The 17,827-nt window shown below is 41.1% G+C and overlaps 1 protein-coding gene across 1 annotated transcript in view; it reads left to right on the forward strand.

The window, feature by feature from the left end:
• Positions 1-65: 65 nt before the first annotated feature.
• SPOCK1 (SPARC (osteonectin), cwcv and kazal like domains proteoglycan 1) overlaps positions 66-17,827 on the forward strand; it is a 271,707-nt gene continuing 253,945 nt past the window's right edge. Inside the window, exons 1-2 of the mRNA XM_041482122.1 lie at positions 66-302; positions 674-841. Of these exons, the coding sequence (XP_041338056.1) occupies positions 674-841 (168 nt within the window). The 5' untranslated portion in view covers positions 66-302. The remainder of the gene's footprint in view (positions 303-673; positions 842-17,827) is intronic.

Below are 17,827 nucleotides of genomic sequence, written 5' to 3' on the forward strand. Positions count from 1 at the left end.
GGGGCGCCAGACCGCGGCCGCGCCCGCCCCGCGCGCACCCGCCACACGGACACGGCGGGCTCGGGACCCGGCACGGGCAGCGGCTCCGCGCGGGCTCCGACAGACAGGCGGACAGCTAGATAGACAGACAGGCAGATAGACAGGCAGCGGCACCGCCACAGCACAGTCACAGAGCGCAGCGGCACCGCACGCAGGTCAGCGGCACCGCGCAGGGCTCAGCCACAGCGCACCGCGGCACCGGCAGCGGGAGGAGGACGAGCGGCGCACGGTGCTGGGAGCCCGGCCGGCGGCTCTGCCCGGAGGTAGGAGCTTCCTCTCCGCCCTGGCAGCCAAACTTCGCGGAGCCAGCGCTAGCTGCGCCCGCGGGGGGCTTGGCTGCGGTTCTGTACCGCTGTTGTCCCCTGGCTGCTCCCCGCCCGGCCCCAGCGGCCCGTTTTGTTTTTATTGTTGTTATTATTATTGTTGTTACTGATGCTGATCCCCGCCCCTCCGGGCTGGGCGGGGGGGCGGTGGGTCTCGGCGGAGCCGGCAGCTCCGCAGCCAGAAGTTGGCGAGGGCCGTGAAGGGCGAGTGGCCCCAAGTTGGGTCCCCTCAAAAGTTCGGCGCCCGAGGAGCCGCCGCTGCCCTGCTGCCCCTCGCCGCTCCTCTCTCCGCTCCGCTCCTCTCGTTGCAGATGTCGGGGGTGCTGGTGATCGCTGCCTGGTGCTTCCTGCAAGTGGAGAGCCGGCATCCTGAAATCATCACGAGTAACAGCAATCATGGCAATTTCCTGGACAACGACAAATGGCTGAGCACCGTTTCGCAGTACGATAAAGACAAGTACTGGAACAAATTCCGGGATGTGAGTACTTCTCTCTTTACCTCATGTTTCTTGTTCCGTTGACCGTAGCATTGACATAGGGGGCTGCTGGCTGCCGAGGGCTGTGGGTAGTAGAGAAATGCAGCTTGGGCAACCGGTTGCTGCCTGTGAGAAGGATGCTCAGAGCTGTTTGGGAGCTGGACAGACAGTCCTGGCATTCTCGATTTACCCCATCGATTGGGGCGGCTTGGGCTCCGTGTCAGTCTCGCTGTTCTTATGGTATTCGATTTTCCTCTGGGGAGGAACTTTGAGTGAAGTTTCAGTGCTTGCTGCTTAAGAGTCTGGTAACTGAAAAATGATGAAATGATGTGTGTGTAAGAAGGAATACTTACCAGTTCAAGCCACAAGGTGGTAAACAGCGAAGCTTTTTGTGCCTGCAGTTTTTGTGGAAAGGATTTTATTGTCAATTCTGCCTGTAGAGATCTTTGAGGCTGGTATAGTGGAGAAAGCATGGAGGAAGCAGTGCTTTGGCTCGTTTTTTTTTCCTTATAGTCTGGAAAAAAAGGGATATTTTCAAGATGTGTTATCTGTATAAAACAAATTAATTTCTTAAGCTCAAAATAAATTCTAGACTTCCCCTAGTTTGAATACAATCGCGTATTAAGTCAATGACAGCAGAAAGGGAAATGCAACTTTTTTTTAATAGAAGTAATATTTAAGTAGATACTTGTACTTCTGCTGTCTGTTCACTGAAGAAGCTTTTCTGGAGCACACAGAAAATCCTGCTTCAGTCTGCCCAATACTGTGTGATGGAAGCCTTACTGATCGTGTTGATCATGAGCACAGTGAGGTTAAATGTTCTTTATTTTCTGGGATTTGTGCACCGTGGCCGCACTGAGACTCCAGGAAAGGGAAGACTAGAGCTGGCTATTAGTTCTGGTAGTACCCTTCTGTAAGAATTTGTTTGTTTATTTAGGAATCCTGGTCCTTTATGGGATATTAACAAGTCAAACTTTCATGCTCTGCTTTTGTCTCTGTGATCGTAAAATGAGATCTGACTTTGCAAAGGGGAAGTCAAAGCATTGCAGTTAAATGTGGTGTGTCCCTGCTTAGCTTATTCTCCCTGTGTTTTTCTGTAGTTTTGGTCATCTCTGTGTGAGAAATGCTGCTCGGAGTCTCAGCATAACAGAGTGTGGCCTTAGCAGTGGTACCAATTAACAGCTGCCTTGGAGTGTGTCTTCACGCGCAGTCACTGATCACATCCTCCTGCTGGGACTGCTGAGTTGAGTTCTCTTATAGAAAAGGGCATTCCACTGTAAAAATGGATTCTTAGATTTACCAGACTTCAAGGGAATCTTCGTAAATATCTGGTTTAGTCTTCTGAGGAATAGAGGTTGAGGATTTCACTTGTTAATTTCTACATCTGACTTGACATGAGAATTGAACAGCATTTGAAAATGGCAAATTGAATGAAATTGACACATTAATCTGAAAACACTTCTAACTAGAGACAGATTTGTAGCAAGCAATCTTTCAACAGTCTACTTCCAAATGGAGGCCTCATGTTAATCGCAAGGTTTAAAGGTTTTATTTAAGTTTATGCATTTTTTATGTTTTCTGCTTCCCTCTTTCTTTTCTCCATACGCTGGAGTCCTTGGGGCTTCTTTTCTTGTCCCTTTTTCCAAGACACAGTCTCAGAAGTCCAGAGAAACTATTCCTCTTCTTGTGGAAAATATTTGTGAAGAATATCTCTCATATTTTAAGATTTCATGGCTAAGAATGTCTTTTTAGACCTTCTGAAAATGCTAAAAAACTCCATAAAGCCTCAAAACTCTTTTATGTATGAAGAATCACTGTATGGAAAAGTAAAACCAACCTTAACCAGTGGTCTACCAAGCAAAAGCAGCAATACAATGTTCATCAAAGCTTAGGTATCTTTCTATCTGGCCATCTTAACGGTTCTATTGAATCACTTCAAAACTAGCATTTTACATATGATTATTCATGAAACCTTTTATGGAGCAAATTAACAGAGACTAGTAATCATCTCCTACTAATCCTTTTCCAAAAAGAAAATATAAAAAGCTTACATATGTAATTAAGCTTTTAATTAATTGTCTTCAACCAGATAGAATTACTGGATCATAATCTTCCATGAGAGGTTCTGTGCCCACAGATGAAGCCGTGCATAGGTAGAGTTGCTGCCAGCATAGCAGGTACAGCAGTGACAGCACACTTCTTGCATGCAGAGATGTGATTGGAAGAAATCTGGTCCTTACTTCATGGCTGTGCTGTTGGGGACAGATTGTTAAAATATTTGTTAAAACATTTCTTAAAAGGCTGCCTGATGAGATGCATCATAAGAGTGTTAATTGCTGTGGATGGACTAGGCCAGCATTTCATGGATAAGTGTTGATTTCTAGGAAAATTATCTTCCCTCTTCCCCTCATTGCCAAACCAATAAACTAATTTTATAGACATCATGTCTACATGAGGTTCTCAGCGTAGGCTTTGCACAGGAGGCAGGAGTGCAGAAGTGGTGTTGCAGTTAAAACTTTCTTGGACCTGACACTGCAGTCACTCCAGGGCAGAAGCCTCGTAAATCAGCAGAGGCAATGTTGCAGTAATTAGCACAATTACCCTTAGCTGCTCTCTGAAATTTATGTCATGTTATATAAACATATTTGCACAAATATTTACATGACTGTGCCCTTCTGGATGGTGGGGAAAATCACTGAAGGTGTGGAGCTGAGATTTGATGCTCAGAGCTCTGAGTGGGTGTGGCCACTTTATGTGCAGCAGCACAAACATCTGCACACACAGATGTGCATATGAATCTGTCATAAAGTTGCAGTACTGGGAGGGTTGTTTACCCAGATGATGTGCAATTGAATATAAAATTTTAAATTAAGCATTTCTCAACTTTTTCAGTTATTCTTTTCAAAATCAATTGGTTGGTCAGCCTTGTTGAGCTATGGGCCAATATGGCCTAATTTGAGGAGAAACTATTGATTGATTTTTAAAATTTTTTTTTTGTATGATCCATATTTCTTTTGGGCAAAGGCAGCATGGCAGTTGCACTTATTGTCTCAGCAGTCACTACTTTTCTGTGAAAAGAGGGCACAGAAGTACACTTCATTTGAAATCTGCATTACAGCCACAGAATCATGTTAAGTTTTTAAATGTGACTGAATTCAGTAGTGTGAAATGTGTCATCATTTTCCAAAGGCCTCAAGGGATGTGTCTAAAACAACAGTTTACAACACAATCTTTTCTTGTGATTTGAACACAATTTGTTGATTAAGTTCTCCACTTTAAAAACAAACAGCTGTGAATAAATAGTAAGACCAGTGTGGCTGATCTGTTGTGAAACATTTGTTGTTGAAAGTCTTGTATATTTTCCATCTGCCCAGCATCAATAACAGTGTAATGTCTGTGGTATTAATAATTTTTCAGTGCAATCCAAACCTGTTATTCCAGTCTGTCTTTCACCCCTTTTTCCTTGTCTGCCATGGACTTCGTGTGATACATGACAAAATCTTAGCTGTGTCTTAAGTTTCATTTTGTAGCTGGGGATAATAGTATTTTTCTTCCTCACAACTATATGTTGAAGCTGTAAATAAGAAAGGACGGAGCTCAGAATCTGTGCTAATATGGAATTTATATTCACCTAATCCATATATTGAATGTGGCTTGGTACATACTTAAGTAACTGACTAGTAAGTTTCTAAAAAACAAGAATTAAATCAATGTAATTATTACTAGAAAAAGAAAAAAGTAAGCAAGATGCACTCTCTAGGGAGGACCTCCAGCTATTTCCCTTGTGCAGATCTGAGGCTTGGAAAAGCAGACATCAGGATTATGAAAGTCAAATTAGACCTTCTGATACCAGGAACCCAAATATGAAGACCTCAATCTTTTGATCAAACCTGTGGAGAGGGATCCTTTGGCTTGAGAGGAGCTTCAGAAAAGATTTGGTAGCTGAATGTGAATTCTTATGAGCCTTAGGAAGCATTTATTATTATGGGAATAAGCATACATGTTATTGTAACAGGTCACACTGCAGCATCTCATTGTGCTCGTAGAGGCTTGGCACAGAAGGTGCAGAATAAATGTCATTTTGGTGTTAGATCTGTCTTTAATCAAACTTGTATGAACGGACTAATTCTATTACTTCTGCTTGGAGTTATGTCTGTTACATTATTAATGCTTATATATGAAAAGGTAACAAGTTAAACTAGCCATGGAATAAACTGCAAAAAGGAAGAAAAAAGTTAAATGAACTAAGAGGATCTAGTATAAACCACACAAGGAATTTCTGTGAAGTTGAAAGCTAAGAATCTTGGCATGAACTCTGGTTTCAGAGCATGTTTATGCATGGCAGGCTGCCAGACCACGTTCTGAACATTAACTAAGCTGTTTCTCTAAATTTTATTGCTTACAGAGTTTCAGTTCAGGCTATCATGTTAAAACCTCCATGCATTTTATGCCTGGAGATGCTTTGAGACTGTCCAAGCCTAAAAAGTGAGGCATGATATGTCATCATCTGTGTGTACCCATTGCTCAGACTTACTAGGGATTAATAGTTGCACATAACTATCCTGCTGAGGATGGTTATCAACAGGTTAGATAGATATTAGACTTCTGACACAAACCACTGAAGGGACAATTTTGTCAGCTAATAATGTACATCACCTTTCTGAGCCTGCAAATTCCTCCTCACACCTGATCAGAAGTGCAGTGTTAGGTGACAAAACAAATACAGGATTAGGAACTGGGGGATTTGCATTGTTCCATTTGCCACTGATCTTTGTCCTTTGGTCTGGCTCTTCACACTTCTTCACTGCATGTCCCCTTGTTGGCTCTTACCTTTCTCTGATTTTTTTAGCCCCAAATTAGAAGTGTGGTAGTGAAACTTGATAGCAGGGAGTTGGAAAACATGACCAGTACTGAGAAGGGTTGGAATGCCAAGCAGGCAGAATTGGAAGACCTTGGGAACTCAGGTAATAGAAATGAAATGAAATTTAAAAGTACAAAGTGGAAGGTCATGGAATTGAGAGCTAACACAAATTTATTCTGGGTCCTGGCAGCTCAGCTTGAAGTAGATGAGAGGGAAAGCCTGTGTACTTCCATTGATTTGCAGAGTTATTCTAAGTTGCAAAAGTAATGCTACTCTGAGGAGAGCAAATATATTGTAGGAATGCAGAAAATGAAAGTTTTCTGCTTCTATTGAAGAAGTAAAAATGTACAATGTATAGAAGGGACCACTTAATTATGAATATTGTGAGCACTTCTGATCAGGAAAATTAATGAAAGACTTTTATGGAGTTGGTGATCCAAAGGCCTTTCAGCATCATGGGAGAAAAGACCCTGTTTTAAAATAATATAATATATTAATTTACTCAAACAAAAGTCATTACAAATGAGTGTATTTTCTTCAGAATCTTTCTTGAGAAAAGGACACGAAATCCAGCATTGTGGCAAGATTCTAAAGGCCTTGGTTTTTTATATCATGTGTCTATGAGATTTAAAGCCCCTTGCTGGATGTTGTCTTGCTCCTTATCCATGCATTCTGGTGGCACCTGATCTGTGACACTCAAATATCTCCTGCTCTGGTGGGATTTTTGAGGTGAGAGGTCATTTCTGTAGAATGGGTTCTTTCTGCTATCCCTTCCCTGGCAGACACCTGCCTTCAATGGGTCTCGCTACCAGGGACTTGATAACACATTTTCTTTTTTTTTCATATTGTATTTAGAGCTACAGGAAGAATGAAGTATTTTTCTGCCAACAATTTATTAACAGAACATATTTTTTCTATTTTTACCTCAAATGTAAGCACAGGTTTTTCTGTGAAGCAGTTATTGGTACATTCAATACATACATTCCTGGAGAAACCATTCAGGTCCTGCTAATTATTTGTAGTGAATTTAGTCATAAGGAAGGTTACAGTACATTTGAAGAATATCTGCTAGCTGGGTAATGGATGTACCAAGTGGCTGGGTTGTGACAGGACACAGGCACCTCAGGCTGCCTTCCCAGGAGATCATCATTCCAAGCCCACCTTGAGATTTAATTGAAGGTGAAGACTGTGTCTGTGTATTCCAGTGGATCTGCAGTACAACAGAGTTGAAATGTGATTTATAAGTCTACCCAGGCAGTCCTAGCATAGGTTGTCTCTTAGAGCAATTCTTACTCAACAGGGGGACAGGGCTGGAATATAAATGTGATTGAAAAGTACAGCTGAGATGTACTTGCATGAAATTTAAAAGACTAGGAAAACATGAACCTGAATCTGTGCAAGTGTAATGCATAATCAGCTTCTTACAACAGAGGAGATATGCTTTTTCAAAAAGCCCTTCTCAAACTTGACGCTTTCCTTTTACAGTGGACAAGGGGAAAAATAATAGCATTTATGTCAGAATAATTAACTTAAGGAAGGTACAGAGAGCCAGCTTTTTCTAATTAACTGACACTTATCCAGCTTCCCTAGGAATTACCTAAGACTCTAAAGTTAAGTAGGTCAGTACAAAACTAGGGTGTTAGTTTCTGTGTTATGTTTCAAATTATAACTTTAATAGTTTCCTCACTGACAGAAGGGTTCTGCAGACTGCAGTCACAAATCATATCCCTGCTATGAAATTCTGTAGATTTAACATTTTCTCCAACATGTTTTATGCATTTTTAGAGTAACCTTTCTTGTATTCTACTGCTTGCCCCATCCTGTCATTGTGCCCCACCCCCCAGTGGATTTATTTTCCATAGGGGCTTGTTTTAATCCAAATTTAAATTGTAATTTTGTCAGATTCCTGAGAAATTCACAAAAGGAAAAAAGGAAAAAATGCCACACAAATGAGCCATATGTCAGTGTAATATAAAATGGGTCATTTTATATTACACTGACATATGGAGGCTGAGTTTTGATGTTTGTTAGTGTAAGAGCTGCTATCAAGCTCAGGTGTCTATGGGTAGATGATACTACTTTTATTTTAGGTAAGTTGTCCAGAGTTAGGGTCCAGAAAAACAGCTCCATTACTCTCAAGGGCCAAAAATTACAAGTTAAAACCAATTTATGATACCCTGTTTTGACCATTGGGGAGATTATCACCTCTTTTTTTTGGGGGGTGGGGGGGGATGTGGGGATGGGGTGGGATTTCTCAGAATTTTAAACTATTTGCTTTATACTTACAGTTTTAACCATGAGGCTAGAGACATAGAATTCCAGCCAGTGTCTTTATCAACTTGTGCGTGTTTTCTGGGTAAAATGCAAGTCTGTCTGAATTTGGGGTGGAGCAGCTGAGCTGCTTTTACAAGAAGTAGAACTTCATGAGGAAAGTGGACTTCAAATATTACATCTGGGGTATGAAAATCTATTTCTTTTAGATAACATCTGCTTATGCAAGGACTGTTTGAGTATTCCTTTCTTTACGTAACCAAAACAGAGATTTGTCCAAAGGAGCTGTTCAAAGTCTTGGTTATGTTGAAACTGATTGTCAAAAATTTGCCAAATTGTTAAAGGCATTAGTGAAGCTTGAATTTGATTCTTGTATTGCTTATCTTCCTGCTCTTTTAGACAAAGAATGCAGTACATGACAGACCAGTTAAATTAAACAGTTCTCTTTGCCTTTTGGAGGACATTGTGGAATTGGAAAAACCTGAAAGATCAGGTGTTTCACCAGTATAAATAGAAGAAGCTCCCTGGAAGAAACAAACTATCTGAAAATCAAACATGTGCAGTCTACAAAGTACACATTTTATAGATTTCAACCAAAACAAGAAAGAAGAGTTGACACAGAGTAAAATTAAGGTGATGCTGCTACCTCCAGTTTAATTTTCTGTACTTCCACCACTTAACTCTTCCAGCTTTAGAAAGGGACTTTTTGCTGAGGAGTTACCAAGTCCTAACTCTGAGTAAGCAGTCTGTCATCAGCTAGATAACTCCAGCAGTTATCATTGGGGGATTTGCTGTAGCAGGTTGGCAGCTAAAATTGAATTACACATTTGGACTGAGCAGCTAATGTCTAATGACTTTCAAGGCTAAGATATGATTCAAAATTCAGTTTACAGATAAATTGCTAAGCTACTCAATAGTGGCTTTGGCAGGGAGTAGATTGGTCTTTATCTGTCACTTCTGTGACTTGGCTTGTAATCCTGGGTAACAGAAAATCATTCTCATTAAATAGGTACACGGGGACTTCAATTAATTCTGTGATCTTAGCTGTCCTCTTAATGAACTTTGTGTCATAAATTTACTTCACTGATTGCTTTCTCCTAGGTAGGTAGAAAAATACTTTATTAAAAATTACTGTCAGAGCAACTATTTTCAGATTAGTTTTTGAAAAAGGTTTCAATATATCACGCTTACAGTTGAGTTCTGACTAACACGGGGATTGATAGAGGTAAGTGATACTTGTCTGTCTCTGCAGGTTGCTTTGAAATTGTCTAATCAGGAAATTCAGCTGTGTACACAATTTCCTTTGAAATTGCACAGCATAAATTTTGTGTGGTTTTTAGCTTGGATATCAGTCTTCATCCTTCCTTCCCTGCATTCCACTGTCCCTTCAGAAGTTTATTCCAGCACTGTCTTCTAGTGTTGCGTAGTGTCTTCTAGTGTTTGGCCTTTCTGGCTTTCTCTTCAAGTGGTAGCAGTTAGAGAACTTGAACCTGGACAGCAGGTTGAGGTAGAAAGGTAAAAGCAGCTGCAGTCATTGGAACTCAGTGGGGGGATGCTTAAATGTTAGAGAATGGGAGAGAGGCTGAAAATTATACTTGTAGGATTAAGAAGAAATTAGGCTAAATTGTTTCTTCAAGGGAGTAGAAAACATTGCTTTTAGAATAGTGTTTCTGTGTGTACTAGGGACGTTGAAGTTCTTGGCAGAATTTGATTACAATTGGTAAATATTTATAAAAATCATTTTGAGAGAAGTCCGAATTCCCTGGCATTTCTCGGTGAATAACAAGACTGTTGTACTTTGAACACTCTGTTCAGAACAGCTCTGTCGGTTGTGTCCGTGTACGTGCACCAGTGCCCGCTCTGCTGCCAGAGCACAGTGCAGCTCTGGCTCTTGCAGGGTTTGCCGAGGGTCCACCGGGGGCAGCCGGGGCTGGGGCTGCTCAGGGGATCGGCCATGCCCTGCCTGGAGCTGTCCGGGGCTGGAGCCGCACAGGGATCCCTGGCTGTGTTCTGGCCGGTGCTGGACCCGCCCAGGTGATCGGCCATGCCCTGCCCGGAGCTGTCCGGGGCTGGAGCCGCTCAGGTCCCGGCCGTGCTGCCCGGAGCTGTCCGGTGCTGGAGGCGCTCAGGGGCCCGGCCGTGCTGCATGGAGCTGTCCGGGGCTGGAGCCGCACAGGGATCCCTGGCTGTGTTCTGGCCGGTGCTGGACCCGCCCAGGTGATCGGCCATGCCCTGCCCGGAGCTGCCCGGGGCTGGAGCATCTCAATGAGCCGGCCGTGCTGCCCGGAGCTGTCCGGGCCCGGAGCCGCTGAGGGGCCCGGCCGTGCTGCCTGGAGCTGGAGCCGCTCAGGTGCTGGAGGCGCTGAGGGGCCCGGCCGTGCTGCCTGGAGCTGTCCAGGGCTGGAGCTGCTCAGGGGATCGGCCATGCCCTGCCGGAGCTGTCCGGGGCTGGAGCCGCTCAGGGGATCGGCCATCCCTTGCCCGGAGCTGTCCGGGGCTGGAGCCGCTCAGGGGACCAGGCTGCAAAGCGCGAGTTGAGGACCCTTCCTCTCACTTGAAATTCCTGAATCTTTTTGTGGCATCCCGTACTACGTGGGAAAGCACTTTTCTGACATGGTTAGGCACATGGGGATGTATTCTAGATTAGACAGATGTGAAAGCAGAGGATAAAGCTGGTTCAGAGTTATCCATCAAGCTAATGCCAGATATAACAACAAAATTTATGTCATGCAAGTCCCAGGACAGTGCTCTTCTGCAGAGCGATGAACTGTGCTGGAATACAGAAAGACAAAGCTTAACAGGTCTGTGTGGATATATGTGCCACTATCTGACAGCAGTGTTTATTGGCCCAGATTCATTTCTTGTTTGATAACATTAACTTCACTCGAGATATATAAGGGATAAATTTTGTTCCCTTTTTTTTTTTTTTTTATGTGAAGTCAGGGTAAGCAATCTTCTATGCTAGCTAAATGTTATTTATTATTTATTTAGTGCTAGGTGAGTAGCATATTGGAGGGAGACTAGGTATTTCCTGTTAAAGCAGGGATATTAGGCAGAATAGATTTCCCGTATTTATTTATTTTTATGTTAAACTACATCTAGTGAAACTTATGAGGCTCAGGTCCTTTACACCTACTGATCTTTTAAAAACTTATCTAAAACCTCCCTGTTTTAATAAAAGTACACTGGAGTGCTGCATTCAGTGGGGATATCTATAAACATACGATAATTAATGGTTTAAATACAGAATTGTCTGCAGTATTCCTTAAGCATAACCATGAATCTCTACATTATGGTTCACTCAGGACAGCAGCATCCAAAAAGAAATTGTGCCACATTTAATTAGAATAAATATAAACTGCTAAAATACTGCATACTGTCAGTTATGTGTAGAACTGCAGTTATGCAGCATGAAGGAAGCTGGTAAACCAGATATATTTGCTCATAAGGAAGTGATTCAGATCAGTGACCACAGATTTATTAGTCTCTTCCTGCTTATATAACAAAGTTAAGTTGGATATAACAAGACACTTAAGGGTTTATTTTCAATGGAATATGAGGCAAGATGGACTGAAATGAGGATCCTTATGTGACACAAATGTCTGTTTTTATATTTAGTCTCGTTTTTATAAAGCCTTTGTCTCTTCTGATGAAGAAGTGCTTTCTTTCTTATGCATGTGTCTTATCTTAATAAGTTAAAAAGCTCAGCAGAGCAAAGGTTTTGTGACTTGTAATGAACTTATAACCTGAGATGAAATGTAATCCTTTTCCCCTGGAGATAGTGCTGTTGGAGATTGTGAGCAAGCATTTCCTATCTGTGTGCACTGCCTGTAAAAGAGAAAAGAAGACTGAACATGAGTACAAGGAACTTTAATGGATATAGATCAACAATTTTTGAACATTCACAAAAAGCTACTATAAACAATTTTAGAACTGTGATAAAATATATTGAAACTTCCCCTTGTAAAGTAACATATGGCATCACGAATAGTCCTATCTCAGTATGTAAAGGAAAAAGAAATCCAAACAACTTCTTATGGGCCATATTTTGCTATCAGTATTTTTTTAAGTAACTGCACAACCTTAGCATCAGTTTCTGTAGAGATACTGCATCCACACTTTAATGGCAGACTATGTCCCTGTGTAATCAAGAACGAGCAATATTCTATTACAGCAGGGCAATGTACAAATACAGACAGATGTGGCATGTGCTGCAGTTTCCATTAGCAAAAAAAGAAGCTGCAAATAGGAAGCAATTTTGAAACCTGCCACCATAATTGCAAACCCATTACTGATATATCAGGGATGGTGCAGTTGATGCGTTCCCTCCAGAATGACACAGAGTTGTCTATAAAATCTGAACTCACTAAGGAGAGATGTGGATATAAAATAAGATGCCGTAAGATCCTTAAGGCATGGCTGATTTTAAAGCTGAAGGTCCCTGAAATTAGGAGTTACTGAAACAGCGATGATGGAATAAATGTGTTTTCTTCAGTTCTTTCTATAGATGCAAGGAAATAAAATAAAATAAAACTAAAAAAATAAACTAAATCAAACAAAAGCCCCCCTAATACCAAAAAAAATCCCAAAGCCACAAAGCATACAATCTGCGTCAGAGGCAAATGAATGCTGGATGATTTAGTGGATCCAGAGAGAGGAATCATGACTGAAATGGAGACATGGTCCATTAGGTGAGAAACCATGTCTGGAACAATCTTAACTAAAGCCCAGTGATTTCTCCTGATGGAAAATACCTGGCAGAAAGACAAAATGAGAACATGACACGTGTCTGCACGTATAGCAGACAATGAATCTATAAACACAGAGAGAATGGGAAAAAGGTAGATGAGGAAAACCATGTTTCACTTCATTCCAAGGAATTCCAAAATTACACTTTGATGATGGTGCTAGGGTTAGAAGGAGAGGAGAACAGGGATTTAGGAAGGATGCATCTGAAAATTATTTACCTGCTGAGCAGCATCCTGGGTGATCCTAACTTGGACAGCAGAGCTCTTTGAGCAAAGCTGCTGGCAAGCCCCACTTCAGATGTGTGTGTGATTTTGCACAGATTTAAGCTTGTCTTGCTGAGTGTACACAATACATTTTGGACTCTGAGCAATCACCAATGGCTGATTGCCAGATGAGGAGCTCTAAACATCTGCCCTTCTGTGGTCTTCCTGCTGTGGGACTTGTGTGGTGGATGGTGTTGCTTTTCGTTTGAGATGAACGATGAAGATGCATGGCAGAAAGAATATATGCACTTTAATCACTTTTTTCCTTGCAATGTAGTTGTGGGTATTTGTAGCATTCATAATTAGCAGAGGAACAGATGGCAAAAGCTTGGTTTAAAACACAGCATCCATTGAGTGATCATGTGCTGCTGCAAGCTTATTTGGAAAGAAGTTTGTTCCCTTAAATGATGCTCCAATACAGTGGTGCAGTAGTAAAGTAGGAAGATAATTTCTAACAGTTGGTGTAATTTAGTGTGTAGGACATGGAAAATATTTAAACTTACAAAATACCTCCTGGATGCTCATGTCTTGTGCTTCAAAAAGATAATTTCAACCTTTACTGTTCTGCAAACTTCAAATCTGTTATGTATGAATTTATGTACAGGGAAGTACAGCAAAATGTCCCTAAGATCTTTCCATTCCCCTGGTCTATATCTGCACAGCAGGGAACAATTTAGTTGTTCTGTGCTCAAATTTCAGTAACTATTGTACTGTAGCTTAATCAAAAAACACCCCCAACAAAACAAATCAAAAAACCCTGGATATATATTTCGCTTGTGTGCTTCCAACATGAACATGGTGCTGCAATTTTTCAAAGCTGGAAAACATGAGAGGATTTTGTCAGCATTTCACCATGACACTTGTTTCACTTAGAAAGCCAGAGGGCAAAACAAAGTGGTTTCTTTTGGTCCATGTAATCTTTTTAGAAGGCAGTGGTAGCCCAGCAGGCACAATCACTGAGATATGTATGAGGTAATGTTCAAAATGATGAGATTCTGGATGTAAAGGCTGATTGATTAATTGCGTGATTCCATGTTCCAAATTCAAATCTTAGAAATATTTGATTTTAAGGAGAGGTAGGAGCAAGGAGAAGATTGCTGAAGAGAAAAATAAGCTAAATCTGGTTTTCATTGATAAAGTAGAAATATGGTATTCTCCATCCCGAAGGAACTGAATGGATTATTGCAACCATCCAATCTAGTTGAGATCACATTTTCTTTTTTGCTTTTATCTTTTTTTTAAAAAAGATAAATGAACCCATGTTGAGATATTTACCTCTGTGAGATGACCTGTATTCACTTTCAAGTCACAATGAACTGGATATTCTCTTTCTCTGAAACTGTATCACTCTTTCTCCCTGAAGACTATGGATGCAGACAAAAAATATTTCTGTGAGAACTGGAATGCCATTCCCTCTATGTATGTAATATTTTGGAGGATATCTGTAATAACAGATGAAATTATCTTTGATAGCTCCTATTTTTCTCCAGATGCTGAACTGTAAATTTAAATATCTTGTGAGCTGTGTTTTCTTTTTCTTTTGTGAACTCCCCTATATCTCCTCACAGTAAATAGTTGATAGAATGCAGTAGTTTTGTGTTTGCCTAAGTTGATTGTGCAAAAGCTGAGAGTTCACTGGGGCCTGTGATTTTTCCAAGGACTGCTGACCAGTATAAATTTTATAACACAAATAATTAACCTTTTTCTCCAATTCACAGGGTCAGTAGTAGAACTGAATTAAAGCAACCATGTCAGTATGGGGTCTTTTTGTGTTGAAAATCTCTCTGCCTTCTCGTGTGCTACTCTTCTTAAGAGTAGTTTGCTCAGACTACAGACAAACTTAAGCTAAGTTTATTGAAAGAACAGCACTTGCACAGGGTTTGACTTTTCCTGGGACTCCCTTTCCTTCTGCATATCCCATTAAACCAGTTCAGATTCAGAAATAGCCTTTTCTAAGTTAGCTGAAGTATTTTCACTTTAGGGTTTATCAAAACAGTCACAACCATTTCAGTATTCAGTTACAAGAGTTACAAAAGCAATATAATTTCAGTTGCCCCATAGCAGAATTAAGCCCAAGCTGTTTGAAACTTTAGTCAGTTTCCAGAATTTCCAGAAACTATTAGCTTATTACAGCCACTTCAGCCAACAGGCCCACGAGTTGTAGGAACTTTGCCCAGAAGAGTTCTGCTTTCTCCCTTGTTTTTGAAGCTTTCAGTGGATTTTTAAGATGCCTTTCCTCATAGTGATTGCTGAACTCCACCTCAATGGCTGTTAGTTGCATGTTCATAGCTTCAGAAGATGCTTCTCATTTGCTGAAAGTATGGAATAGACAAAATGCCATATCCATCACCCAGGGTCTGAAGTGAATGCAGCTGTGCTGCTCGAAACTCCAGCTGCCTTCAGGAGCTGAAGAATTACATGGTGCTCCCCATAATGACAGGGCTTACAGCTACCTGCTGGGTTGGGAATTGTTCCTCCCAGCTCAGACTGTAACTTACACTAACATGACTGTGCAAAAAGCTGAGGAAGAAATTCAGGCCACCTAATCCCCTCTCCTCCTGCCACCAGCAGCCCAGTACTTGTGTACTGGTGTTGCTGGTGGCAGGAGGAGAGGGGATTAGGTGTGTGTTGAGTGGCTGTGGGTGGTTTGAGAAAGCGTGGGAGACGTATCTCAGGAATGTACAGAGAGTGGGAGACTTGACTTTTTTTTTTGCAAAAGATCATTAAGTGACTGCTCAGCAACACAACATGAAAAATGTGCTTGGTATGGTGCTAGGGAAAACCAGTGACATCCAACAACAGGGAGTAAATAACATATTGTTAACAACTGGGAGGAGTGACAGGAAGCAAAACAAAAAGGAATTTCATAAAGCAAATTTTCATTTGCTGCCTATGGTTGTTTCTTTCTGGGGAAAGGCAGAATGCAAGTTGTTGCTCACTTTTGTCCATAACACTGTTTATAGAGTGAATTCCTGATTTGGGGGCACTGCTGCCTGTCTGAACTTTCTAACAAGTGCAGTGTTAAATCAAACCACGGAAGATTTGCACCCTGCTGTGATCATGCAGCTCGTTCTCCTCCCACCTCCTTTCCATATGTCAGCAGCAGTCTCAGCCTTTGCCTGGTTACCCTTCCTGAGCACTGCAAATCCTTTTTGCTGGGCCTGTACTCAGAGGCCACAGAGGCAGGAGATGGTTGGTGATTTCCTTTGTATTCCTGCACAGAACACAGCAACTACCCAGCCTTCCCTCCATGTCTTCCAGTTCATCACTCCTTGTAAATCTGACACTGATTTCACTCCTGTGCTTAGTTAAGAGCACTTCTTTTATCTTTCACTTCCACGGTACACAAATAGCAAATGCTGGAACACTGTGGGAATAGCTCCTCCTTCATTTCAGCCTCATCATTTCTGTTACATAAATGGTTTTATTTTGATTTTCAGCTTCCACTTTATAAAAAGCAAAGCAACATATATGGATTTTTAATTTCTACAGTCTTGTTTTTACCCCACTGAATATGAGAAAAATAAGTCTGTTTTTCAGAGATAGACCTTGGATCATGCTTCACGGTTTCATGACAAATTCCCAAAAGTGAAGCTGTAGGAGCTGTCACTGTAATTTGGAAAATAAAAACAATAAGAAAATGTCAAACTAAAAGTCATGTCCAACCTCACTTAACAAATGAAATGACAAACTACCAGCCAGAGTTAAAAAGAATATCCAATATCCACAGGCTCTGCTTTTATCCCTGTAGCACTGGCAAGGCTCCTAGATTGGTGCCTGGGAGAGTGTTGATAATTGGCCAGGGTAGGGCTACACATAAGTGGGAGAGGCCACTCAATCATTTGGCACTTGTGGCAATTTTATTCCAAGAGAGCACTGGGATTTCTGTGTCTGCAGCAAGCAGGATGACTGCTCTGGAAGAGGAATCCTAATGTGCTTGAGATCTCTGTGGAAAGGATCCACTAGCATTTTGAGATGTTCTGGCAGCATGAAGCACTAATGCCCCTATTACTGAGATTCTGAGGGTAAAAAAGCCTGAGTTAAAAAAAATTAAAAATCAACCAACCCAGATTAAAACTGTCTCTGGCAGTTTGTTTATATGAAAATTATTCACATGCTTATTTACAATTACACAAAGTATTGTTTAATATTCAGAGTTCTATGCCTAAATATAAACCTGTTAGATAAGTTTTACTGTTTATTCTCAGAGAAGAATCTGAAGCATTTTCTGCCAAACCTGTATGCACATTTTATAAAGACGTAATCTATAGAATGAATTTACCTTGTTTTCTGAGAGTTTCTTTGTCAACAAAGATATATTAAGAAGCAAAAGAAGCAGGTTTTTCTACTGTTCTCCTTGCTATCAACTAGGGTAGACATGTTCTATGATTCTATGATGTTGTTACAGTTTCTGTTCAGAAATAGCTGATATTCCATCTGCTCCTCTGCTGTATTTTGCAGTGATTTGAGCTGTGTAGGATTCCCTTATAACATGTTGAACTCTCCCATGGAAATAATACACTGTGATAACAGAGGCCAAACTTTCATGATTTCTGGAGTTATGAATTTTAATGTGATACTAGAGCTGAAAAGAGTCTTTGAGAAAGAAAAATTGATGTTTCCTTATCTCCATTTCTAAGTGTGGTGTAGAGAAAGTAGAAATAATTAAGTGCCCTTCATTTTTTCCTTCTGGTCACCAGTTTTTTGATTTTTACCCATTTGGTGACTATTTTAGCCTCATGATAAGTCACTGCAAACCAGGTAGAATATCTTCCTGCCTCACACAAGGTTAAGTCAGTATTTCTGAAAGGGCTGTTACTAGTATAGATTATCCTTCAGGCAGTG

The sequence above is a fragment of the Pyrgilauda ruficollis genome, unplaced genomic scaffold, assembly GCF_017590135.1.
Source record: "Pyrgilauda ruficollis isolate IOZ18807 unplaced genomic scaffold, ASM1759013v1 scaffold57, whole genome shotgun sequence".
In the NCBI taxonomy this organism is placed as follows: Eukaryota; Metazoa; Chordata; class Aves; order Passeriformes; family Passeridae; genus Pyrgilauda; species Pyrgilauda ruficollis.